The sequence below is a fragment of the Jaculus jaculus genome, chromosome 16, assembly GCF_020740685.1.
Source record: "Jaculus jaculus isolate mJacJac1 chromosome 16, mJacJac1.mat.Y.cur, whole genome shotgun sequence".
Classification (NCBI taxonomy): Eukaryota; Metazoa; Chordata; class Mammalia; order Rodentia; family Dipodidae; genus Jaculus; species Jaculus jaculus.
In genome coordinates, this window is record NC_059117.1 from 63,191,753 (window position 1) to 63,219,600 (window position 27,848).

Consider the following 27,848-nt stretch of genomic DNA (forward strand, 5'->3'; position numbering starts at 1 on the left):
AAGGACCCCAGTTCGAGGCAAGATTCCCCAGGACCCACGTTAGCCAGATGCACAAGGGCACATGCATCTGGAGTTTGTTTGCAGTGGCTGGAGGCCCTGGCGTGCCCACTCTCTCTCTCTCTCTCTGCCTGTCATTTTCAAATAAACATAAAAAAACAAAATTAAAAATTAAAAACTATAATGCATTCTTTCCCACGTATATTTAAGATCCAACAATTTTGATTACCATCTTGCTTACAGAATTGATTGCACACTGGTAGGTTTCCTCACGAAGGTCTGAGGGTACATTCAAATCCTAACTGCCAAGATGAAGTCACCAGGACTTGTCCACTTAAAACTACTACAATTAACTCAGATTGAGGGTTCCAGAAAACATTAAAGACATATCAACAAGTTCAGATGTTCTCATCAACAAGTTCATAAGCCATATTTTTCTTTAATAACTTTTTGGAGATAGAATCTCATGTAGCCCAGGTTGGCCTCAATCTTGCTATATCGTTGAGGATGGCCTTAAACTCAAACCTCTGTTTTTGTTTTTTTCTCTGATTTTATTATTTACTTGAAAGAGAGCGTGTGTGTGAGTATGGGCATGTCAGGGCTCCTACCACTGCAAATGAACTCCAGACACATGTGCCACTTAGTGCATCTGGCTTTACATGGGTCTGGGGAATTGAACCTGGGCTGTCAGGTTTTGCAAGTAAGCACCTTTAACTGCTGAGCTATCTTTCTGCCCCCTCCAACTTTCTTTTGAAATATACCTTTTACTAGATGTGACAGCACACATCTGCAATCCTTGTAACTTGGGAGAGTGAGGAAGAATGACTTTGAGGCCATCCTCAACATCTTGTCTCAAAATACAACATAAAATTAAATTATATATGTATATGAGCAAAAGAGAAACATTAACTTTTTTTTTTTACATATAAAGCAATTCTCAACAGTTTGGTTGCCATTAAAAATGTCGTTATGGGATCTTAGTACCTATTTTATGACACGTTATGTTCTGGTGAGCTGCACAGGCTGAGAATCTGGGCATACATATGTCTTTGGCGTGTCTAAGGAACCGAGAGCCCAGTCTACAGAGCATCAAAGGACCGACGGGCTGGCGGCGTCTCTTCCACCACTGCTTCTACCCAACTGCTTTGCACACATGGGCTTGGTAAGCATTCATTAAGCGTTACCTGGAGGTAACGTCAGGGCAGAGTGCTTGCCGAGTACATACAAGGTCCTGCCTGAGCTCGGTCCTCAGCACTGCCAGCCATCACCCTCACCTTGCAGGACAGGTACATGGAAGTACTACGAAACACACAGAAATGCTCAACAGGGTTCACAGACACTGCATAATAGCTATACAGTTCCAAAGTCAAGAGCATTTTATTTGGTGAAATAGCTCACAATTTAATGTAAAGCACTTTCAAGTTCCTACATACTATGGAATTTACAATGTGCCTGAATTTAAGCTGTCAATGTTAAATGTTTTTTCAACTCATGTGAATTCAGGTCATCTGCAATGTTTAGTATTGTGTCGAGCCAAAGTAGCCACTGGAAAGGTATAAGGCAAAATAATCCATTTTATTTCTTAATTGTCTACATATTTACAATCATAAAAATCTTCATGCATTATAACTTAGGAGACACTCTACTTTCACACTTACTCAAAATGAAGAATGTTAGGAAAGTCTAATTCAATCATTTATAAGGAAATAAAAGATTGATCAGAAAAAAGGTAAGTACCTATAAGCCCAAGATTTTGTTACAGTCATGAATAGCATTTCACCATAAATACCATCATTTTAAAAACTCTATTATTAGTACTTAGATTAGACTCTCATCTGGGATCAATAAGACTTTATGCTGAGTTATAGTCACAGGTTGAAGGGAGTTTTAATTCGAGGTTTCTTATGGTCCATAGTACAAAGAAATACTTTAATGAGGGTCACATGATGGATGGCCAGTCAAAGAAATATGCTGGCCAGGGTGGTGACCGCCAACTAGACATGTGCTGAGCCAATATACTCCTCAAGGCCACGGCAAGTCCTTGATTAGGGGCAGCTTTCTCCCAATCCTCAGGTTCTCAAAGGTCACTGAATCTGATAATTATTTCCAAACAGTTTTCTCCATGGTCATTTAGGCTTTGTCTAAACAGCTGGGTATGTTGCCAAGCAATAGTTCCATCTCCTTTGCTTAATACTGCTTCCAAAGTAACTTCTGTGGCACCAGAAAAATCATCATAAGAGCGAAGATTTTTATCTGTTGGAGGAAAAAATAATTTACATTTTGATTTTGGTTATTTGAAAAGTATAAAGAAATGGACTTAGAATGGATTCCCTCTGGGCTATCACCCTTAGAAGACATGCACTCTTCTTTGTGGTGCTGTCTCACTCTAGCCCAGGCTTACTGAGAACTCACTGTAGTCCCCAGCGGTCTCAAACACAAAGAGATCTTCCTCTCTCTCCCTCCCGAGTGCTGGGACTAAAGGAATGTACTACCACATCTGGCCATTACAAGCTCACTTTTATTTTCTTCCTCTGTGTGTGTGGGGGGGGGGGGGAGGGGGAAAAAGGGAGGGAGGGGTGGCGAGGAGAGAATGAATGTGCCATGGCCTCTTGCTTCTGCAAACAAACTCCAGACGTATGCACTGCTTTGTATCTCTGGCTTTACATGGGTACTGGGAAAATGAACCTATACAGCCAGGCTTTGCAAGCTAGTACCTTTGACCACTGAGCCATTTCCCTAGACCAGTCACTATTCTTTTGGGAGGAAATGCATGCTTTGCAACAAAGAAATGATTTTTCCCCCTGCATTTGTTTCATCAAAACATCAGCCTTTCGGATAGAATGAGGTTATACTGAATTAAAATATTTTTTCAATAGTGAGAGTAAATCTTTGCTAGTAAATCTCAAATAAGAACAGGCAGTCTTGGTTAGCTCTCTGGTCACATGCTTACCACCGGCCAGGTTTACTTGTGCTGTGTCAGATCGCAGTGTCCAGTTCACAGTTCCACTCAGAAAGGTCTGGCTACTTGTCTTGATGGAAATGCTCTCTACCTTTAGGCCAGCTGACCCACACTCAAACTTCCAGGAAATGTAAGCAAAGGATGACCCTTCCTTCCGGGCCAAATACACCTATGACGCAGGGGAGAGAGGAGTCATCAGAAATAATCAAACTATGGGGACTGATGAAAGAAGAGTTATTCCAAAAAACAAACCTGTTTTCCCCACTGAGAAGATTCTTATCACTAACTGCAGCTCTACATTTTAGTTGTATGCTAGTCAAACTCTGCTAAGTTATACTTAGTTAAGGAGTTCAGTATTAAACTGAGAATTGAGAGAATAGTTTAAAATAAGGGTCCTGTTAAGTGCACCTGCTCCATAGCTCAGAATAACCACTTTTCCAGAGAAGTAATAGCCTCCCATTAAGAAACCCGCTTTGGGGCTGGAGAGATGGCTTAGCGGTTAAGCGCTTGCCTGTGAAGCCTAAGGACCCCGGTTCGAGGCCCGGTTCCCCAGGTCCCACGTTAGCCAGATGCACAAGGGGGCGCACGCGTCTGGAGTTCGTTTGCAGAGGCTGGAAGCCCTGGCGTGCCCATTCTCTCTCTCTCCCTCTATCTGTCTTTCTCTCTGTGTCTGTCGCTCTCAAATAAATAAATAAAAAATTAAAAAAAAAAAGAAAAAAAAGAAACCCGCTTTGCCCTAGGTAAGGGTCTCTAGTGTGGCCCCTGTTCCCAACAGCAGCACTTCATTTTAAAAAAATTTATTTTTGGGCTGGAGAGATGGCTTGGTTAAGCGCTTGCCTGTGAAGCCTAAGGACCCCGGTTCGAGGCTTGGTTCCCCAGATCCCACGTTAGCCAGATGCACAAGGGGGCGCACGCGTCTGGAGTTCGTTTGCAGAAGCTGGAAGCCCTGGCGCGCCCATTCTCTCTCTCTCCCTCTATCTTTCTTTCTCTCTGTGTCTGTTGCTCTCAAATAAATAAATAAAAATTTAAAAAAAAACTTTAAAAAAAATTTTATTTTTCAATTTGTAGGGGGAGGGGACAATGAAAGGGAGGGAGGGAAGAAAAGGGGTAACATACCACAGCCTCTTGCCACTGCCAAGTGAACTCCAGACACATGCACCACTTTGTGCATCTGGCTTTTCATGGGTACTGGGGAACTGAACCTTTGTCATCAGACTTTGCAAGCAAGTGCCTTTAACTATAAAGCCATCTCTCCAGCCCACCAGCAGCACTTTAAATGGACACAGCTCAAGACACCAGTCTTCTGGCACCCAGTGCACCACTACCACAGGCCATCTGCAGTCCTGCCCAGGAGCCATGAAGCTGTGTCTATAACCCGAGCTCTACACACAACCCAGCCCTGAGTGTTCCACTGGGTATCTTGTTCCCTCTGGGTTAACTTTCACACCTACGGAAATGGCGTGTGTCTGCGTGTGTGAAAAATGTCTTGAAAAAGACCCTTTCCTCACCGTGATGGTTAAATTCTGTTAACTTCATCAGGCTAGTAACAGACATGCTTCTTGGATGGTTTGTGAGGGCAAAACTAGGAAGACTGAGGAGGAGGTCCTCCTCCCTGAGTGGACAGTCCTCCTGGTGATGGACTATGTTTAAAGGAGCTCAGGAAGCATGGAGCCTTTCACCTGGCTGCTGCTTTTCTTTGGGGACACTGGAACTGCTTTGTCAGCTTTACAGCATGGACTTTTCAACAGTGGCTCTCCAGGCTTCCTCCAGCCGGCACGTCAGCCTGGGACTGCTGAGACATCCAGCCTCATGGACTCAGGAACAACTGGGTTCTCTGATTCTCCAGCCTGCAGACAGCTATGGTTGGACGGTCCAGCCTACATCCTGTTAACTAATCCAATGAATATCCTTTCTAACACATACTGGTTCTACTGGTCCTCTACAGAATGCTCACCACGCTGCCCTGACCACAAAGGGTGACCTCACGCTCATCCCTGCCCAGCACTGCTCAGTCCTCTAGAGAACGCTAACTGACCGTTCACCACGCTGCCCTGACCACACAGGGTGACCTCACGCTCATCCCTGCCCAGTACTGCTCAGTTCTTACTCTCTCATAAGATCCACATTCTCAACATCTCCCTTTCTCCTCGTCATGTACCTAACTGAGAATGAGCTATGGCTCTAACCTTGTATCTACACTATCAACTTTCAGGGTCTTTCATATTTTTATCAATCCTTGAATTGCCAAGACTTCCTTTCCTCAAAGTAATTTTGCTTGAACTTAAAACAGGTTCTGGATTCATTAGAGAGTTTAATCAACATGAGATAGTTATTAAATATTAAAATATTAAATATATGCAAATGGGCAGATACTCAAGTGAGACTGGTCCTTTCAGCACACACAGCTGACACTCTAGCTCTGGGCAATGGTTCAACCCCACATAAAACCCACCTGACATGGAGATGCCTTAATGCATATTCCATCTGAATTCTAGACTTTACTCATTAGGTAGCAAACAATCACGGGGCTGGGGAAACGGCTCAGCAGGTAAAGGTGCTTGTTTGCAGAGCTGACAGTCTAAGTTGAACCCTCAGCACCCACGTGACGCTGGACACTAAGTGGTACACTAAGTGGTACATGCATGCATCTAACATTGATTTGCATTAGCAAGAGACCCTGGCATGTCCTTCTCCCACCCCCACATATGTCTATAAAAAATTAATCAAATAAAAGAACAATCACTACTAGTATTCCAGTCATATTTGGCAACTGTTTTATTCCAGGCTAAATATAGTAATTGACTTGAATGTTTTTAAGAATTAGTCAATCAGAGATCACGCAACAACTGACGGTCTTATACTCCTTAGACTAGATGCATATAGTCATCTGTTACTTGCTGATACAGCCAGACGTGCTCCACATATCTGGTAACCACTGTCGCCACCTCTGAGGCTCACATGACTGTACTCCTGCAGCTGTTCCACAGTAGAGCCTGGGAGTCACTGGTCTCACCCATTTTGTGCTACTAGGATCTAAGAGAGGGACCACAGCCCAAATTTCCACTGAGGAGTGGCTAGGAAGTTTAATGGGAGAAAGGCAAGCAGGAGTAGTAAGACTTGCAGAAAGCAATCAAGGCAAAAATAAATATATTTAAATTTATGTCTCAATATATTTGTCTACTCAACATTTCAACAGTTTCGTATTTATAGATGTTCCCCCCAAATCATGATATAAAATATAAGAGCTTGAAGTCAGATTCACTTCAAATTATCAGTTTATTCCAAGAGTTGCTTTAATTATATTATAGGGGCCTGGGTCACAAATGTGTCCACTGTCACAGAAGGTTTATAATAGCTGTGGGACACACCTAAGACTATGGATTGGCATGTATTTAATTTTTTAAGTTCTAAAGGCAGTGGCCTTTTTAAAAATTATTTTTATTTATTTATTTGAGAGCGACAGAGAAAAAGGGAGACAGAGAGACAATGGGCTGGAGGCCACTGCAAATGAATGCCAGACACGTGTGCCCCCTTGTGCATCTGGCTAACGTGGGTCCTGCAGTGTCGAGCCTCAAACCGGGGTCCCCAGGCTTCACAGGCAAGCACTTAACCATTAAGCCATCTCTCCAGCCTGACAGTGGCTTTTAAGATCCCAGAAAGTTGAAAGAATCTGATGGAGAGTTACCTCTGTGCTTAAAGGCACTTGCTTACAAAGCCTGCTGGCCTGGGCACAATTCCCTAGCACTCAAGTAAAACTGGACAGACATTTGTTTGCAGCAGCAAGAGACCCTGATATGCACCCCACTAATACATACATGCACACAAATAAATTTAAAAAATTAATCTGCATTTCCCTGATGACTAGTGACGTAGAACATTTTTTTAGGTGCTTATATGCCATTCGTATTTCTTCCTTTGAGAACTCTCTATTTAGCTCCTTAGCCCATTTTTTGATTGGCTTGTTTGATTTCTTATTAGTTAACTTTCTGAGTTCTTTGTATATCCTAGATATTAATCCTCTATCAGATATATAGCTGGCGAAGATTTTTTCCCATTCTGTAGGTAGCCTCTTTGCTTTTTTCACTGTGTCCTTTGCAGTGCAAAATCTTTGTAATTTCATTAGGTCCCAGTGGTTAATCTGTGGTTTTATTGCCTGAGCAATTGGGGTTGTATTCAGAAAGTCTTTGCCAAGACCAATATGTTGAAGGGTTTCCCCTACTTTTTCCTCTAGCAGTTTCAAAGTTTCCGGTCTGATGTTAAGGTCTTTAATCCATTTGGACTTAATTCTTGTGCATGGCGAGAGAGAAGAATCTATTTTCATCCTTCTGCAGATATTTATCCAGTTTTCAAAACACCATTTGCTGAAGAGGCTGTCTCTTCTCCAATGAGTATTTTTGGCATTTTTATCGAATATCAGGTGGCTATAGCTACTTGGGCTTACATCTGGGTCCTCTATTCTGTTCCACTGATCTACATGTCTGTTTTTGTGCCAGTACCATGCTGTTTTTGTTACTAGGGCTCTGTAGTATAGGTTAAAATCAGGTATGGTGATACCACCAGCCTCTTTTTTGTTGCTCAGTATTATTTTAGATATTCGAGGTTTTTTATGATTCCAAATGAATTTTTGGATTGTTTTTTCTATTTCCATGAAGAAAGCCTTTGGAATTTTGATAGGGATTGCATTAAATGTGTAGATTGCTTTAGGTAAGATTGCCATTTTCACGATATTGATTCTTCCAAGCCAGGAACAAGGGATGTTTCTCCACTTTCTAGTGTCTTCTGCAATTTCTCGCTTGAGTGTTTTAAAGTTCTCATTGTATAGATTCTTTACTTCCTTAGTTAGGTTTATTCCAAGGTATTTTATTTTTTTTGATGCAATTGTGAATGGGAGTGATTCTCTGATTTCATCCTCTGTGTGTTTGTTGTTAGCATATACGAAGGCTACTGATTTCTGTGTATTTATTTTGTATCCTGCTACATTGAGATTCCATCTCACTCCTGTCAGATTGGCCACCATCATGAAAACAAATGATCATAAATGTTGGCGGGGATGTGGAAAAAAAGGAACCCTTCTGCACTGCTGGTGGGAATGCAATCTGGTCCAGCCATTGTGGAAAACAGTGTGGAGGTTCCTAAAGCAGCTAGAGATTGATCTACCATATGACCCAGCTATAGCACTCCTAGGCATATATCCAAAGGACTCATCTCATTTCCTTAGAAGTACATGCTCAACCATGTTTATTGCTGCTCAATTTATAATAGCTGGGAAATGGAACCAGCCTAGATGTCCCTCAACAGATGAGTGGATAATGAAGATGTGGTACATTTATACAATGGAGTTCTACTCAGCGGTAAAGAAAAATGAAGTTATGAAATTTGCAGAAAAATGGATGGACCTGGAAAGTATTATACTAAGTCAGGTAACCCAGGCCCAGAAAGCCAAGCGCCACATGTTCTCCCTCATATGGGGATCCTAGCTACAGATGACTGGGCTTCTGTGTGAGAATGAAAATACTTAGTAGCAGAGGCCAGTAAGTTGAAAAGGAGACATAAAGGGTGGAGAAAGGAAGGGAGGAGGATACTTAATAGGTTGATATTGTATATATGTAATTACAATGATTGTAATGGGGAGGTAATATGATTGAGAATGGAATTTCAAACGGGAAAGTGTGGGGGTGGGGAGGGAGGGAATTACCATGGGATATATTTTATAATCATGGAAAATGTTAATAAAAATTAAAAAAAAAAATTTAAAAAATTAAAAAGAAAGTTAAAGAAGTCAATTGCGTTTAAGTTTAAATTCTTATCCGTGTAAACATCTACATATATTATGACAAAATAAAAAAGGTTTTTACTGCTAAAGATTATGCTATTATATGTGGAAATAAAATAGGCCCTTATTTATATAAAATTCACATTATCTTTTTCACACAAAATATTATGGCCATACCATTTTTAACTAAATCAGATGACAAAATAGCATTTTTAGACATGATAGAAAGTGACCAAGACTATGCTCACTTTTATAACTTAAAAGACACTAACCATTAGAATTTATATAAAAACCTCCAACTATGGTTTTGTTGATATATAATAAATACTGGTATAACCAGCAAATATTCACTATTTGTCTAGATGGGGAAGGAATCTGCTGACTGTTCTTGACTTCCCACCTCACAAACCAGGTTTTAGATCCTGGCTTTTTACACTCATAGGTTTATCACTGTGTAGATTCACATGCCAGTGTGGGCCTACTCAGGGTGACTGCTCTTTTCCTGTGCTAGTAAAATAAGAAATCAGTTATTTCCAGTAGCTGACCCCACCTCTTTATGATGTCTGCATGCATACACAGCTGAGACCACCATGTCACAGGTGTATCACTCACAGTGAATACAAGCAGAGCCAGTCCTTTGGGTTGTGGCTGCCATCACAGTCTCAGGGCAGAGACAACTGTGCATGCCGGCCTCTTTATGCACCCATGCAGAATGCAGGCGACTCTTGCTTACAGGCTGTAGTTAGCACGTGTCAGGTTATGGCTGCCTTGTGGAGGATTTCAGTACACTGTGGGGAGAACATTCTTGGCATACTCACTGCTCAGGCTGCCCAGCTGTGCTGTGTTCACCGCACGGAAAGCGCCCTGCAGCCCCTTGTTCTCAAGGTACTCACAACGCAGCTGTAGTCCCACGCCCGCACCCTGGCACTGCTCAGGAATCTTAACCTTGGTTAGTCTGCCTACTCACTGAAACTGAACATGAATCCACTTTTGGATGTCCTGTGTCCAAATCCTTCCATACTATTTCAGATCTATTCCACCTTTCACTTCTGTAGTTACGTCTTGAGAGCAATAGTGTGATCATATCCTTCCCCTGCCTGACCCTTCCAGTTCCTGACTAAGAGAAGACATGAATATCTCGCAGCCCTGATAACTGTTTTCCCTCTAGCCTCACTTTCTCCCTTCTCTATATCTTGCCACTCGCCGTCCCCTATGCACCAGACGTCCCCACCTCAGTGCTTCTGTCCATGCCCACAGACACACCCCTTCCATATCCTGTCTCATTCTGAGAAACTCTCCCTCTTTTTCTTCTTACAAATACTCACCCTGATGTTATTTTGTCTGCAAGGACAATCTGGCTCAGGAAATTAGTGGTTCTTTCTTTTATTTTCCCTTCCTCAGCATCCAACACAGACTGGTATTTTTCTAAAACTTATACCATCAATCTAAACAGTTGGCCCATGTGTCTTTCTTACATGCCTGGGGCTTGTCTCTTAGTTTATCCACCCTGAATGCTACATGCAATGTCTGACAACGTACACATTTACTATCAATTCTTGACAGAAGTGATACTAATGACAAAGACATAAAATTGCTCAAAAGTCCACTGGACTGAGCTGAGTATGCAGATTAGCAGTGGCAGGTTGCTTGCCTGACATGTGCAAAGCCCAAGGCACCACACACTCACACACAAAATATGTCCAAGGGTATAGAATTTATGTTGCACACCCCTAATTCTTCTTTCTCACATTCAGACCCTCCACTCAACACTGCCTCAGCACTAGCAGACATCCAGAGCCATGCAATGACAGAATGGGAAGTGACAGGGGCAGGTCTCTGTGTGAGGTCAATGCTCTAACAGAGGGGAGACCCTGTCTTACACAGCTGCTGAGTGAAGGTGAGGCAGGCAGGGATGTGCTGCAGAGCATCTACAAAGGGTGACGGGTATGTGAGTAGCTGGGGCTGGAGGCCTTAAGCACAGTTCTGAGGACAAGTCCTTAGTGAGAAAGGAAGGTACCAGCGTTCTGAGGAGGTGGAAGGGCAGGGGGCGCAGACAGCAGGGGGCGCAGAGAGCAAGGGCCGCGCACAGCAGGGCAAGGGCAGCCTGGAGAGAGTGACGAGGCAGGGGCTGAAGGTCTGAAAATAGTTTTGCAGGCAGAGAGCACAGCACATGCTTGAAGGGACAGCAGGTAGGCAGGAGTCATTCACATGACTTTATCACGGTGTTGCCGCCTGCCTCTCAGAATGCACCTATATCTTTTCAATTCAGACATCAACAAACAGCGAACTTGGGAAGTAGCAAAATTTAGTATGTCTGCTTGCTCTACAACTGACCTGTCATGTGGGATGTCACTGGAAACAGGGGTAGGGGGCAAGCCTACTGAGCAGAGCTGGCAAACAACTACAGGCACTGATTTAAATGGGACATGCAAGGTTTAATGACAAATGTTGCTCTGGCCATCTCCACAAATTTTAGTACTGCATTGATCTGATAATAAACACGGAGTTAGAAACAGACTCCCTCGACCTAAGATGGGGTGTCCCATACCACAGCACATCAAGGCACATCTAAAAACAGACTCACTTAACCTAAGTTGGGGTGTCCCTCACCACAGCACATCAAGAACGTCTTAAACAGACTCAATCTAAGATGGGGTGTCCCACACCAGTCCCACACCATAGCATGTCAAGGCATGTCTTAAACAGACTCACTCAACCTAAGATGGGGTGTCCCTCACCACAGCATGTCAAGGCATGTCTTAAACAGACTCACTCAACCTAAGATGGGGTGTCCCTCACCACAGCATATCAAAGCATGTCTTAAACTGGTCTGTTTTCTGCTCAATGGCATGGCCTTCCCATTGTTCACACCATACACTATTCGTGGTTCCACTGTTCTGCTGAAGAAATCTGAAAACACATGCATTCTTGCTTTTCCCTGCCTGATGAACAAACACCTACTCATCCTTCAGCGTCCAGCTCCAGTGCCGCCCTCTCTGTGGAGCTCTGCCCAACTCCCACAGCCAAAGCTAATTACCTCAGTGTTTCTATAGCAATGCAAGGACACAGTTATTATAGCACTCGACATAGTGGTTAGGATGGCTGCTCATAAGCCGGTCTCCCTGGTGGGGCTGAGAGCAGGAGCCGTAGCTTCCCCTTCACATGTGTAGCTGAGAACAATGCCTGGCAGAACAAGCCCTCAGCAAATGTTCTCTGATGAGAAAGAAGAAGGTGTGATAGCAAGATGTGGGCCTGAGACTGGCCCAGCTCCTCAGCCCACTGTATCTCCACAACACATTCTTACTCCCCACCAGTACTTTTCCTATAGAAACTTCTGATAAGGAAGAACTACAAGTTTTCCTCAATTCAGCGGGCACCAGCTAGTCCATGACAGGTAAACTTCTATTAAGCCCTCTTTTCAGCTCACAGAAACTTTTAGACTAAAAATAGTCTTTCAGAAGACATTCATCCTCCCTCATCAAGTATATAACCACTGTAGACACATACCTTGAAATCTGAATTTTAAATTGTATTTTATACATTTCTTTAGCTAACTAAAAAACACACATATTTATAATTTTAATAATCCTATAACCTATTCTTGGTTCAACACAAAAGGATCCCCACACTTTATATTCTTAGATGTTATGTAGGCTGGACTTTTCATTTTTTTTTTTAAATTATTTATTTATTTATTTGAGAGCAACAGACACAGAGAGAAAGACAGATAGAGGGAGAGAGAGAGAATGGGCGCGCCAGGGCTTCCAGCCTCTGCAAACGAACTCCAGACGCGTGCGCCCCCTTGTGCATCTGGCTAACGTGGGACCTGGAACCGAGCCTCGAACCGGGGTCCATAGGCTTCACAGGCAAGCGCTTAGCCGCTAAGCCATCTCTCCAGCCCGACTTTTCATTTTTTGAGGCAATCCCAATAGACTGGCCTTTTGTTGTTGTTATTTTGTTTGTTTGTTTTTCGAGGTAGGGTCTCACTCTGGCCCAAGCTGACCTGGAATTCACTATGTAGTCTCAGGGTAGCCTCAAACTCATGGTGATCCTTCTACCTCTGCCTCCTGAGTGCTGGGATTAAAGGCGTATGCCACCACACCTGGCTCATTGGCCTTGTTTTTTATGCAAGAGGGCAAGAGCAAGAGAGAGCAAATGGGCACACCAGGGCCTCCAGCCACTGTAATCAAACTCCACGTGTCACCTTGTGTGCACGTGTGACCTTGTGCGCTTGTGGCACCTTGTGTGTCTGGCTTATGTGGGGCCTGGAGAGTCAAATGTAGATCCTTAGGCTTTGCAGGCAAGCACCGTAACCGCAACTCCCTCTCTCCAGTCCTTAGACTAGACAATTTAATGGCTAAGCATAGGTAAGCTTATAGCAAAAGCTCATGACTGAATAAGACAGAAGACAGTGGCAACTACATTTGTGTTTCTCTGTATTCGAATAATGCCTATATGGAAAGTGCTAACAGACACGGCCACCTCAACCCAGACCTCACCTTTTTAATATGCCCAGTATTTCCTGCACGGGAACTGTCCTGCTCAACAACTTTAGTGAGGTAACTTAAAAGCTGTGTATGCTAACTCCTATGGAAAACTACTGTGAATAAATACACTCCCCTGCAGCCTCATGAACAGGTACAAGCTGACCGTGCGTCTAAGGAGCAAGGACACTCAAAAGCAATGTCTCTTGCTTGTATGACAATGTGCAATCTGGTATCAGTGAATGACTATGGTCCAGCCTCCATTTCTTTATTTGACCCTTTAGGACACAGAGAAGGAATAACCAGTCACCCACACTCGGATGACATGAAACTATGAGGTGGTGAGCTTGTGGGACTTGGGGTAAGTCTATCATACTCCACAGCAGCTAGTATTTTGTAGACTCTGAATACACGCCAGTGAAAGCAGTATGCTTCTTATGTTCATGCATGACAGTCACATGGACCAGAGGTTACTTGATTATTTTTCCCATGAAAGAGTTAAATTCAACCTCTGATGAAAATGGTTATTTCCGGGCTGGAGAGATGGCTTAGCAGTTAAGCGCTTGCCTGTGAAGCCTAAGGACCCCGGTTCGAAGCTCGGATCCCCAGGTCCCACGTTAGCCAGATGCACAAGGGGGCGCACGTGTCTGGAGTTCGTTTGCAGAGGTTGGAAGCCCTGGCGCGCCCATTCTCTCTCTCCCCCTCTATCTGTCTTTCTCTCTGTGTCTGTTGCTCTCAAATAAAAAAAAAAAAAAAAAAAGGAAAGAAAATGGTTATTTCCATAACAATAATGTAAGTGTCTCTAGTAAACCTGTGATTAAATGCTGGGAACAGGATTTTCTTTTCCAAGTTAGAGAGACCAAAATCAATTACATCAGTTTTGACATTATGCACAACCGAAAAACAAAGCCAACCTCTATTTGTTTAAGTAATGACACAAGTTTTACAGTTTCATGCATTGAATTACCATGTTCCAGTCTGCTTCCACTTTTCTGAACACGGATTCCATTTTCCACAGACCATTTTCCCATCCAGAAATGGTTTGGTTGTTATCCGAAACTCGGACATAATGGTCTTTCACAATATTGTAACAAAGGTGAAGCTGTTTGGAAATCTTCTCATTTTCAGAGGGAGTGAACAGGGTTTCTTTTCTCTTAAAAGAAAACAAAATGCGATTTCAATGTTATGGAAGATACAGAAAATAAAAAGGAAACACTATGTATAGTAAGTAGTAAGAGATTCATTTAAATTGCAAAGGCAAAGATGCCAGAAGAGAGCTCAGAAGACACTGTGGTACACGTGTAACGAGAAGACACTGTGGCTACACACAACACGCGTGCTGCTGCCGCAATACCAGACCTTAGCAGAGCTAAGTAAGAGGCGGGCCTAGACTGTGTCATTGAGACCCACCCCACTCACTCTGCCTCATGTCTCCTGCCACCCCCTTCCTGTGACTTGGACACTGATGTTCACTCTTACTCATGTTCCCCATGAGGGGCAGGGATGTAAAAACCGTAACGAGAAGCACTATCTCTTGCTCTCTTCACTCATCGTTACCTGTTTTGTCTTTTTGAGTCAGGTCTCATTACGTGTCCAGACCGATCTTGTGCTCACAGTGCTCCTGCCGCCACTTCGTGGGCGTGAGACGACAGGCCTATGCTACCACATCTGAATGGGGTACATCACTCCCGGGACTTCGCAATACTTACACTCAGCCCCCACCAAGGCTCAGCTCTGTATGATGGCATCGCCGGTTTCAGCTTTCCCATTCCCACTAAACTTCTACCATGCTACAGTCTTGTAGTTTCTCACAAGCATCAACTAGTTCCTGACACAGAGCCTGACATGGGCTAACCCTAGTGTTTGGACTCTGCACATCACCTATTTGACTTTGTTCTCATCCTTCCTGCCTCCAAGGGAAGCCGAGAGAATGCCCGAGGAGTTATTTTCCATGTGATAATTACTATAACTGCTCATGTTTTACCTTAAAATTCCAGGCAAGTTTTGTATATTCTCACCTACAATAAATCTTTTTGTTTTACTAATCTCTCTTCCTGAAACCACTGACTACATCAAACACTTACAAAGGAAGATTTACCCCATGTCTGTAAGTGCCACTGGGACAGGGTGTCTCCTTGCAATGGGGTAGGCCATCTTGTGGAGGCGAGCTGTTGAGCAGGCTAGGGCACCATGTCCTCTGAACTTTCTAACTGATGAGGACTGTAGGCTACACTTTGTGTTAAAAATACAAAAACTTTCAAGGTGCAAGAAGCGATGACTCTTTACAAAATACCTTAAACACAAGATGAGAAAAAAAATGCACATCACTGTCATCATTTTAAAATAGTAACATTAAGCTGTGTGTGGCAGTGTACAATCCCAGCACTGGGGAGGCTGAGGCAGGAGAACAGAAAACTTGAAGACAACTTGAATTATACAGCAAGACTTTGTCTCAAAATAATAACAAGAATCAACAACATTACATGTATGAAAGAAAAGACAATTCTAAAGTACAGCCATACATGCTGCTGCTGGCAAAAGGTAAAAAAGCAAGTTTGTTGTTTTTAAAATTTGATTTTATAATTCAGATTTAGTGTGCTTCAAGTCACTGCCCAATTCTCTTCCTGTCTCCTTCTTTCATTCCCTTCTGTCTTCCTTTGTGGTAGTGTAAAGTGCACGCAGGGCCTGAGCACACTAGGCAAGCACTCGTCACTGAGCCACATCCCCATATCCTCTTTCCATTTTTATCCAAGATATTTCAGAATGTATGACATAAACCAAGAGGAAGTATTTAAAAGGACTATCTCTTATAAAGGATAATTAGCAAAAATAAAACAAAAAAATCCATGTATTTCTGAACATAGCAAATATCCCTATGTGCAGAGCAGTGTAGAGTAAGTTTGCTATTTCATTACAATGTTTATAAGACCAAGCTAGTCTCACTCATGGTTGAACTCCTCGGCTTCCCCAGTGTTGGGAGGACAAGCATGTGCCATCTTGGCTTGAATCTGGGCTTCATAAGATTATTTTAATGTAAGGTAACTTTTCCTCCTGGAGATAGTATCAGAAATGTTTCCCTCTTAGCTCTGAAGAGGAAATTTTCTCTGTCGTGTGTGCGCGTGGGCATGTTTCTGGGTGGGAATGCAGGTACGAGCATGCGCGCTTGTGTGGAGGTCAGAAGACGACTTTCGGGGCTGGGCCTTGCCGTCCCGTGGTGGGAGGCAGGGTCTCTCAGGGCTGGGTGCTCATCGGCTGGCCCGGGCGCTTCCAGGAGGTTTCCCGCCTCTGCCTGGGCAGGGCTGCAGAAGCCTTTCCCGTCTGGACGCTTTCGCGTGGAGCCTGGGGCAGCGCTGCAGGGACTGGCACTTGTGCAGCACATGCTCCATCCCAGGCCACCCCGCCCCGCCTCCAAGTATTTTTAGGATTAACATTTTCCTATCTACTTTTAAAACATCCATCTCTAAAGGAGGAAATGATTTCTTTTTAAAGTCATGGCATTAAGATGGTCTCCAGTAATTAAGAAATTCTGAACATTTTCAAAAAAGAAAAACAATCTCAGTTGCCAATTAGTATTTTTAAAGTTTAACCAACTACATGCCATCTCAGGAAGCACAGCCTTCCCTACAAAGAAAAAGAAAGGAGACCTAAATAACATCCATGTTTTCAACTAAGCACAGCTGGGAGCTCAATGAGCTCTTTTCACGGCCTCATCGACATTCATGCTCCTCCTCACTCGCGCTGCATCTGTAGAGGTCGGAATAATTTGTTGAGCTTATTAGCTCTAGTCATTTTAGGACTAAACCACTGCTTCTGGCTGCCTGCTTCGGATGATGGGATCAATTAAAAAGCAACCATGGAACTGCCTGGGGACCTCTGTGGACGCCATCCCTTGGTGGAGAAGTGAGCAAAGGTAGATTCAGAAAAGCTGATAGACCACTTTCACCCATGTAGAAATGTTTCATACTAGTCAATATGTGGTGGACTATTCTCCTTTTCCTAAATGGTTATTCTAAATAATCTAGCAACTCTGCTTTCAGCTCCTGGGAAGAGCCAGGCTGGTATACCATGTCTTCATGCTCATTAAGAACCCACATACCAACTTCTACCTGTCCCTAACTATAGGGCTCAACTACAGAATTAATTTCCACTTTGATTACTTAATTTCTGGATATTAAAGAAGTGATGGGGCTGGAGAGATGGCTTAGTGGTTAAGCGCTTGCCTGTGAAGCCTAAGGACCCCAGTTCGAGGCTCGGTTCCCCAGGTCCCACGTTAGCCAGATGCACAAGGGGGTGCACGCGTCTGGAGTTCGTTTGCAGAGGCTGGAAGCCCTGGCGCGCCCGTTCTCTCTCTCTCCCTCTATCTGTCTTTCTCTCTCTGTCTGTCGCTCTCAAATAAATAATAAAAAAATAAATAAATAAATTTAAGAAGTGATGATAACCCACACCCCCATCAGGGAATTGATTCCAGGGACTCAAACAGGCCAGCAAGTGCTGTACTACCAAGCTCCATCCCCGGCCCTCTTTTTCCTTTCCAGTTCCAGACAGGCTCTCCCTATGCTGCCCCTGGCTGAACTTATGTCCCTCCTGACGCAGCATCCCCTACAGGGCTACAGGTAGGTGCCACCAAGTGTAGCTGCATCAGAATTCTTGCATCTTAAAGGAAGAGTATTTTGAAACCCTGTTTGAAAAATTAAAGCACTATTAGGAAATGTGTCTACTTTCATGTTTAAACATAAACAAGAAACATATCTAAATGTTTCTCAAAATTTATGTCCTTTGCACTTCACTCAAAAACCTTCTGGAAGAAAAAGACTATTGTAGTTGTGAGACAATATGGCTTCTCTAAGCCAGGGGTATACCATAGGAAGCAGGAAAACAGGATGGCACTGCTGGAACAATACCTCTAGACCCATTTCACCCCGGGCCACTCTCCAAGCCACAGAACCGGACACTCTTCCACCCAGTTCTCCAAGCTTTGGGGTTTTGGGAGATATAAATTCAACAAGCTCCACAATTATCCTCTGGAGAAGTTCTTTTCTTCTGTTTTCCGACAAAGATAGTTGCCTCTGTAATTTAAGTTTGAAAAACTAGTTACAGAAGCCCATCTCTATCAAAATACAAACATTTGTATTTACAGAGTGGTCTTGACCGAAGTAGGCAGTTTTATTTTCATAGATATATTACTTGGGAAATCAAAACAACACTATGAAAAGCTTAATATTTTGTGTATTTTGAGAAACCATTTAATACCTATTTCCTATTCTTGCTGTCTTGGATGAATATTTAAGACAGGAGACAGCATTCTTCGGTTCATACTATGATGAACTAGCTTGTGTTACAACAAGAATCTTGCTAAGCAAAGCCAAGGAAACACGCACGAATGCACACATCTGGATGCACATAAAAACTATCCAAGTGACAAAACACGAGTGCTGAGGATCCCAGAGGAAGAGAGAGACTGGGTGAAGGGAACACATTGTGCCCCATTTCCTCTCCAGCATTTGGCAATTCTTACACAGCCTGAGGAGAAGACGCTGAAAGTCAGGCACAAAATGGTGACCAAAGTACTGAAAAACAAAGCAATTTTTTTTTTTTTAACCAAAATCAAAGTTCAGAGGAGGAAAACAAGACACTCTTGCCACATTCTCCAGGGTTCCAGGCTGGGGTCTTTGACACAGCAGACAAAAGAGCAAATTCAAACCAGACTGAAGCTTTACCATGCCTCTCAGCCACTGACTGGGGTCAGGTGATCTTCCCCTATTCTAAAAAGCAAAATGAGTTGTTGAATTTTAAAGTAAAAATACTGCACTTACAGCTGGGAGTGGTGCATGCCTTTAATCCCAGCACTCGGGAGGCAGAGGTAGGAGGATTGCTGTGAGTTTAGAGGCCTCCCTGAGACTCCACAGTGAATTCCAGGTCAGCATGAGCTAGTGAGACCCTACCTTGAAAAAAAAAAGGTGGTAAAGTGACTCCATCTCAGATCCTTAGCTCCTGCTCTCCTCAGTGATCACTGTGACAATGTTCTGTACCCTGTTGCAGACATTTCCATACACACACACACATACACTCACAAATACAAGTGTGTCATTATACCCAAGGTATATATGATTACCTTTACAAATATGGCAGTATTTTTTCCTTAAAAAAATTTATTTATTTGCAAGCAGAGAAAGATGGACAGAGAAACAGAGAATGGATGCACCAGGGCCTCCAGCTGCTGCAAACTCCAGATACATGAGCCACTTAGAGCATCTGGTTTTACATGAATATGGGTGGATCAAACCCATGTTGTTAGGCTTTGCAGTCAAATGCCTTAACCACTGCGCCATCTCTCCAACCCCTGCTTTCATTTTTTTCCCCCCAGGTAGGGTTTCACTGTAGTTCAGGCTGACCTTGGAATTCACTATGTAGTCTCAGGGTGACCTTGAAGTCTCTGCTATCTTCCTACCTCTGCCTCCCGAGTACTGGGATTAAAGATGTGTGCTACCATGCCCGGCCTACTTTCATTTTCTGAGACAGGATCTCACTATGAATACCAGGACAGTCTTGAACTCATGATCCTCCTGCCTCAGCCTCTTGAGTGCTGGAGTTACAGGTATGTACACCAGGCCTGGTAACAATGCACTCTAAAGGAAAATACTAAAAATAATGAAAGGCTATTTCACTGAATTTTAAGAATGGATGTGACATATAATCTAAAATAGGACCACAATAATTTAAATGAGTTCTCAAAACTTTCAATGAATAAGAAACATTGAATTACTAATCTACCTTTGCTAGGAATAATGTCTCTACTTTCAGAATTGCAATGGGTTAAAATCTGGCTATTCCTGATTATAATAAAATTCAAACACCCTTTTTAATAGACAGCCACCACCTACTTGCTTATTAAGTGCATTAATAGTTTCTCGGAGTACTTCTTCTTTGACCTTGGTTCTCCTGGAGATCACCTCGTCATGCTTACATGAATATCGCCACGTGACATCTACTACCTGTAACAAATTACAGAACACAAATAGCAACTTTACAACTTCAACTTAACTTGACAATTATTCACAATGCATGCAGCCAAGAAAATACTACCCTTTGTTAAAACTTAAAAACCAGGGCTGCAGGTATAGCTCAATTAAAGAAAAGCCAAGCATGGTGGCTTACAATCATGACCCAGCACTTAGGAGGCAAAGGGCAGGATTGCAAATCTGAGCCAGCCTGGCCTACATAGTGAGACCTTGTTACAATAAAACAGAAACCAATGAAGGACAAATGAAGAAAACAGGCTTAACTTTTTATCAACATGTACAAAAATCACTGTGGTAACTAAAAAGGTGAAATTTTCACAATGTTTTAGTTTTCAAAAAAATGTTTTTTTTGGGCTGGAGAGATGGCTTGACAGTTAAGGCATTTGCCTGCAAAGCCAAAGGATCCCAAGGATCCCAGCTCAATTCCCCAGGACCCATGTAAGCCAGATGCACAAGGGGGTGACTACATCTGGAGTTCATCTGCAGTGGCTGGAGGCCCTGGCATACCCATTCTCTCCACCCCCTTCTCTCTCTGCCTCTTTCTCTCTCTCAAATAAATAAAATATAAAAACATTAAAAAATAACTTATTTGCAAAATAGACAGAAAGAAAAAATGAGAATGAGAACAGGTGTGCCAGGGTCTCTAGCCATTGAAAACAAGCTCCAGATGCATGAACCAGTTTGTGCATCTGGTTTACATGGGTCCTAGAGAACTGAACCAAGGTCATTAGGCACTGAAGGCAAACACCTTAACCCCTGAGCCCTCTCTCCAGCCCCCAGAATGTTAGCTTTGTATTATTTGTATACAAAGCTGACTCTATAAAATTAAACAAATAAAACTTTACCATCTGCACTGTAGTAATGATGTTACAGGCCTGATTTCTGGTAAAGGTGTGAGGACAACTCAGTGGTAAGGGGACAATTGTTCCTAGAAAACTATGCTACAATAAATCGTGATCCCTAAGCTGAAAATGAATTTTAACAAAAAGTATCCCAAATGAATCACAGACAAATAATCCAATTTCTAAAAGAAAATCATGGCAGCAGGGCAAAGCTTTCCTAGACAACGAGAAGAGTAGGAAATGGGGTACTGATTTCTTCCCTCCAAGTTACTTAGAATATGAAAGGCTATGAATGGAGAAAGCCTTTGCAGTACATATATCCGATTTAAAAACAAAAAAAACTTAGGCTGGAGTGATGGCTTAGTGGTTAAGCACTTGCCTGTGAAGCCTAAGGACCCTGGTTCAAGGCTCAATTTCCCCAGGACCCATGTTAGCCAGATGCACAAGGAGGTGCACACATCTGGAGCTTGTTTGCAGTGGCTGGAGGCCCTAGCATGCCCATTCTCTTTCTCTCTCTTTATCTGCCTTTCTCTCTGTGTCTGTCACTCTCAAATAAATAAAAAATGAACAAAAACATTTTTTTAAACTTATATAAGGGCTGGAGTGATGGCTTAGAGGTTAAGACACTTGCCTGCAAAGCCAAAGGACCCAAGTTAATTTCCCAGGAACCATATACGCCAGATGTACAAGGCGGCACAAGTGTCTGCAGTTCCTTTGCAGTGGCTAGAGGCCCTGGCATGCCCATTCTCTCTTTCTCTAGCTGCCTTTCTCCTTCTCTCTCTCTCTCAAATAAATATTTTTAAAAACTTACATAAGAACATATAAAGACCCTCAAAACACAAGGAAAAAAAAACACACAATGGAAAAATAGGCAAAGTAGACATTTTGATGGGAAATACACATGAAACATGTACCACAGGCTTTGTCACAGGGAAGCTCACATGAACAGGACATCTCTCCATGTTCCACTAAGTGAAAGGCTCAATGATATACTACTATGTACCAGTAAGCACTAGCATTAACAAGTTACATCACACTAAATGTTAGTGAGGATATGGGAAAACTGGGAACCCTCCCTCTGCTGGTCAGAATGGAAACTGGTGTGGTCCCTTTGAAAACAATTTAGTATTTCCTGTCAATGAGCTAGCCATCCCAGCACCATGCACTGAGCAAAGAGAAACGTAAGCATATATCTGAATGTTTGTAGCAGCTTAATTTAAAATACTCAAAACTGAAATTACTCAAATGCCCACCAACATGTAAATGGACAAACAAGCTGGTGCACCCACCCTGGAGTACTGATATTCTAATATAGGGAAAGAGTCATAGGAGGCTGGCAGGATACACAAATGACAAACTCACTAGATGGTATTCTATAAACACATGCAGCTTAAAGTCAAGTACCCCTTAGAAGAACTATATTTTATTCTTGGAAATTGATCTGTGTCCTACCTCATCTTTAGAAAATGCTATGACGTAGGAAAGTTTCTTGCCCCATCCTACTTCATAAAGGAGAGGCTTATCACAGACATCTTCACAGGCATCACAGTGCAGCCACCGCTGCTGAGAAGGAGAGTAAACTTCTGTCCAAACATGGTCTGCTCACATGGGACAAGAACAAGACAAAGGAAATAAACGCAAGGTCACAAAGCACAATGGCCCACCACTCACAATGGATTCCAGTAACTGTACGCAAATGCCTAACAACCATTCACGTAAAATGATACATTTAAGTTCTCCTTCATATACATGAGAATTTTGTGACATTTTCTCTTTCTTTGAAATTTACTAAAATCTAGTCAGCTGTACTCTTAATAGAAAATAAAGTGTGCTGTGCCTCTAAGCAAGGTAAGTGTCAGCAGAGGACAGCACCAAAACTGTCTGGTTAGAAGGAGCTGATGTCACCTCCCAAACTGAAACCCCTCCCTGCACCCTGCGGCCTAGAACCGGCAGCAGAAACAACAGAGTGGTCAGGCTATTCTAGCTTGATATTTGCTTCTTGAGATGGCTATGAAGCCTCAGTCCTCTTGCCTCAGCCTCCCCAGTCCTGAGATTACAGACAAGCCCCACCACACCCTGCCTGGGACCCTTTTTTTGATTGCAAAAGAATAATAATTATGGGCTGGAGGTCTCAGCTGTTCTAAAAGAATATTGGAAGTACAAATAGAACTCTAAGAAAAACAAAAACTCCTCTGTGTATGCGTGCACATGTGCCAGAAGACAACTTTGGCTGTCACTCCCGTAGCATGGGTCAACTTTTTGAGACATGGTTGCTCATGTGCATGAAACTTGCCTAATGATGCTACACTGACCAATGAGTCCTAAGAATGTGCCTGTTTTGGCCCCCTCAGAACTGGGATTGTAAGTGTGTGCCACTAGGAGCAGCACTTTGGAAAAGTGGGTTCTGGAGATTAAACTCAGGTCTGCACACTTGCATGGAAAGCAATTTACGTGAGTTATCTCCCCAGCTCTGGGAAACAACTCTTTAACATGTTCAACACGAGTCATTTCTAAATGAAGACAAAGTCAAATACCATGGATTTTCTTATAGTATGTATGCCTAGCATGAAGCCAATTTAATAAATCACAACAATAACCCTCTAATACTGAAGACTTTTACAGTATATTCTTACACATGCTCCTATATGTACAGTGACAACACTGTGATGAATGCAAAGACTAAAATACAAGTACCAGCAAACAAGGCTGCAAGTATTACCAGTCTGGTGGCTGCTACAAAGCACTTATGAGGTTGGTACTGCTGTTATTTTATAGAAGTAAATGGAAATTTAAGCTGTGAGAAAGTGAGGGCTCTGACCCTGAACCCACACTCCTCATCTGCAGAGCCCTCCTCCCCCTCTGAGAGCGTGCCATACCTGTGTAATCCCAAACGTAGCGAGCTTCAAAGCCCAGTGCACGGCAGCACAGCGTGAAACAATTGGCCCACTCGCCACAGCGTCCACATCTTGTTTCCAAAAGCTTCTCAGGGTTGTTGTATCTGGTTTAAAAACAACAACCAAAAGCAACAGGTCAGAGTCAAGATCCAATCCAAGCCTTGGAGGAACCTGTATTACCTGTATACTAAATATTAATCATGTTCCTTAATTTCTTATCCTTAGATGTTGATTAGACAGCCTCGTCTATAGAAGCCATCATTCTACAGCCATATGAAAAATGATTTAACAGCCAGGCATGGTGCACACCTTTAATCCCAGCACTCAGGAAGGAGAGGTAGAAGACTGTTGTGAGTCTGAGGGCAGCCTGGAAATATAGAATGTGTTCCAAGTAAGCCTGGACTAGAGTGAGACCCTACCCGAAAAAAAAACAACAAAAAGCGATTAAAAAATAATAGGGGCACTGTTTTCAAAGCACCTGGAATTCTTTGAGAGAGAAGGGCTAACAGGAATCATTTCCATATGCAGTCAGTTTGAGTCTTACTGGAAAACATGAGCTACAACTCGAAAGAAGGTACGCATACTGATCCTTGGGACGGAAAGGGCCAGGCTCAGGCACAGTAACAGAATCCATGCGGCAGCTCAGGCACACTGACTGACAGACTGTGCAGCAGTCCAGACACAGTGATAGAGACCGTGCGGCAGCTCAGGATGCATGGAGGAGAGATGACTGACAGGAGAGATTTATCTCAGTGGTTCTTTGGAAGATTTAGGTAGATTTTTCCAGAAATGTGCCTCTGGCATTAATATTCCTCTCACAAGTGGCACAGTTAGCTCACTATGCTTAAAAGGTACTAAATTTTACTCAACAAAGATTTTTAGCTTAGTTTTACTTCACCTTTTCCTCCTAATGATTTTGTTTAGCATTTACCCTTCAGAAGTACTTATAGGTACTTGCTAATTTTGGACTTTTTCTACATGTATGTTGTTGAGATATATATATGGACATGTCAGGGCCTTTGCTACTGCCAACAAAGATTAGATATTTGGGCCACTCTCTGTGTCTGGCTCATGTGGGTGGCATAGGAACTGGACTCACGCCAGCAGGCAAAATCTTTAAAGGCTAGGCTAACTTCCCAGCTCTGGGAATTGTTTTTTTTTTTAATTGCAAGATGTCTCCAGCATTCTTCTAGAAGTTACTCTGATTATAAAATGATTGTAAGCATAGAGAACAGCAGATCTTGCACCCTGTACTGAGGAGGATTTTGCTGTGGTATAGGACAGAACTCAAGATGAGCAGAGCTCGGCACTGAGTTGGGAACAAGATGGTAACAGTGGCATCCTTGAATGGACTTTGCAATGTCACATTTGTTAAGTAGCCACTTTTGCTTCAGTTAAGTTAAATCAACTTAGGAAAAAAAAAAAGTAAGGCGAAACAGCAGAACCCTCTATGTCTCCTTTATATACAAGACTCAGGCCAAGTCAAACGGGCTATATTAATAGCAGGGTAAAGTGACTGGTGAAGGTGTTCACCAGCAAATGTGAGGCTTCGGTTCTATACTGTCATCAGTACTAGAACAACACAAACAAACAAGGTGTCTATTGTCAGGCTGGAGAGACGGTTCAGTGGTTAAGGTGCTTGCCTGCAAAGGCTAATGACCTGATTCAATTACCCACTTAAATCCCCATGCACAAAGTGGCACATGAGTACGGAGTTTGTTTGCAGCAGCTAGAGGCCCTGGCTTGCCCATTCTGTCTTAATCTCTCTATCTCTTTGCATGAAAATAAATATTTTTTTAAAGAAGTGCTCATCTTCCCAAACTTTTTGTAGAGAATAGCTAAAATAAGCAAATGATTAGAGAGGAAAGTACACTTTACATAGATATCAATGCTAACTGGTACCATTCCATACTGTTTAAAACCTAATGCCTAGAAAATGTGTATGAGATAGATTCAACTATGTATAGCCTAGGAAGGGGCTGTGCAAATGCATGCTCAACAAAGAAAGAATGAACACTTGTTTTTAGAAAATAGGCTTTTTTTTTTAGACAGTTTATATCCTGTTTATTCTACTTTCTGTGTAGTACATGGCTGATAATTGGACTTTCCAAGTATGGTCAATTAAGAAAATATGACAAGAGACATAAACTAAGAGAAAAGTGAATTGAAAAAAATAACCAATAACCAAGTCCTAGTTTAAAAAGCAGAAATGACTAGCTGTGCTTAATGGTATACACCTGTAACCCAGCACATAGGAGGCTGACGCAGGAGCTCCTGAATTGGAGGCCAGCTTGAGCTACACAGCAAGACCACGTCTCAGTAAAAAAATAAAGAAAAAAGAAAAGGAAAACTCAAAACTATGAGAGGCAGGTTAGTTGGAATAGGGAGCATTCTAAATAAAAAAAACTTCTGCCTTTATAAGAAAATAACATGAGGCTGGAGACTGCTGCTCAGTGTTAAAGACATTTGCTTGCCAGACCTAGTTGGCCAAGTTCAATTCCCCAGCACCCATGTAAAGCCAGATGTATAAAGTGCCTGGATGCTATGGGATGTCTATTCTTTCTCTCCTTCTCTCTTTCTCAAATAAACAAGTAAAATTTGTTTAAAAAATATTATGATCATGCTATATTAAGCTTTTACACTGAGTATTATTAGCACTGCATTTACTGTCATAATGGTCAAAAGAATCATGGCATTATCAGTATTTTCAGAAAACTGAAAATTACGTATAAAAAATGTAAGACAGAATTAAAAAGGTGTTATGAGCACGCTTAAAACGTGCATCACAGCCTGGCGTGGTGGTGTACACCTTTAATCCCAGCTCTCAGGAGGCAGAGGTAGGAGGCTCACATTGAGTTCAAGGCCACCCTGAGACTACATAGTGAATTCCAGGTCAGCCTGGATTAGATTGAAACCCTACCTCAAAAAAAAAAAAAAAAATGTGTATCATAAAACAAAGTCAACAAATTCCCTAAAAGGAGGCAGGAAATATGTCAGATTTGCAGATCAAAGGGTCACCAGTACTCTGCTGTTGAGCCTGGAAGAGTCACAAGCTGTAAGTCAACAAGTCAGCGTGCCTACGTTCTAACAAAACTACCTACAAAATATAGATATGGCTTGATCTAGCCTGCCAGCAAGAGCTTGCTGTTTTCTCTGTTCTAGAGAAAAATCTAAGGGTTCAAATAGAGATTTTAAAGGACATTCAATACAAACTCCCTGCTAACCATTTCCTTGAGAAACCCCTGAGCCTTGCTTCTCGGGCACCCACCTTGGGAAGCGGCTGCTCAGCTGGCAGGCCTCACAGTAATGATCTTCCACGGTGTTCACACCCCACTTTAGCTCATCGTCGTTGGGCAACAGAGATTCAGCCCTAGGTCTGGTCTTCCCACCACATCTGCTGCATGGGATGTTATTCACCCACTTAAAGAATTCCCTCTTAAACCAGTGCAAAAGCTCCAGCAGAAGAAAGTCCCCATCACTCAGGTTAGTACCTAGGAAGTAAAAGCGACAAGTGAGGCTGGACGCTGACAAAATTCAAAAGCACAGCTTGTGCTCTGACTGGGAGGAGAAATACATGAAAGCAGGAGATGACGGTTGTGGCACTGACAGACCAGTCAGAGTAGCCTAAAAGTGACAGGCAGCAGTGGCAGGTGTAGCTGCATGTCCACTTCACACTCTCACGATGTACGTACCCGAGGCAAGTGACCAGGGCAGAAAGGCTTCTCAGGGAACTAGGACCAGTGGGGAGTGGTCCATACAGCCAAGGGAGGTAGAAATGTACATCTGATTTGACTACCTATGGGCTGGGTGTGCCGCTTAGTGGCAGGCCGTAAGTCTAATACGTGCAAGGTCCTGGGTTCTATCATTAGCACCATCAAAC

At 42.7% G+C, this 27,848-nt stretch overlaps 1 protein-coding gene across 4 annotated transcripts in view; it reads right to left on the reverse strand.

Moving 5' to 3' along the window:
* Window positions 1-1,350: 1,350 nt before the first annotated feature.
* The window catches only part of Ngly1 (N-glycanase 1), a 72,355-nt gene continuing 45,857 nt past the window's right edge, over window positions 1,351-27,848 (reverse strand). For all 4 annotated transcript variants that reach the window (XM_045136177.1, XM_045136176.1, XM_045136179.1 and 1 more), the window contains 8 exons: window positions 27,237-27,459; window positions 23,951-24,072; window positions 22,527-22,672; window positions 20,095-20,205; window positions 18,115-18,279; window positions 14,181-14,366; window positions 2,948-3,125; window positions 1,351-2,250 (listed from right to left, as the gene is read on the reverse strand). In XM_045136177.1, coding sequence (XP_044992112.1) covers window positions 2,075-2,250; window positions 2,948-3,125; window positions 14,181-14,366; window positions 18,115-18,279; window positions 20,095-20,205; window positions 22,527-22,672; window positions 23,951-24,072; window positions 27,237-27,459 — 1,307 coding nt within the window. In that variant the 3' untranslated portion in view covers window positions 1,351-2,074. The remainder of the gene's footprint in view (window positions 2,251-2,947; window positions 3,126-14,180; window positions 14,367-18,114; window positions 18,280-20,094; window positions 20,206-22,526; window positions 22,673-23,950; window positions 24,073-27,236; window positions 27,460-27,848) is intronic.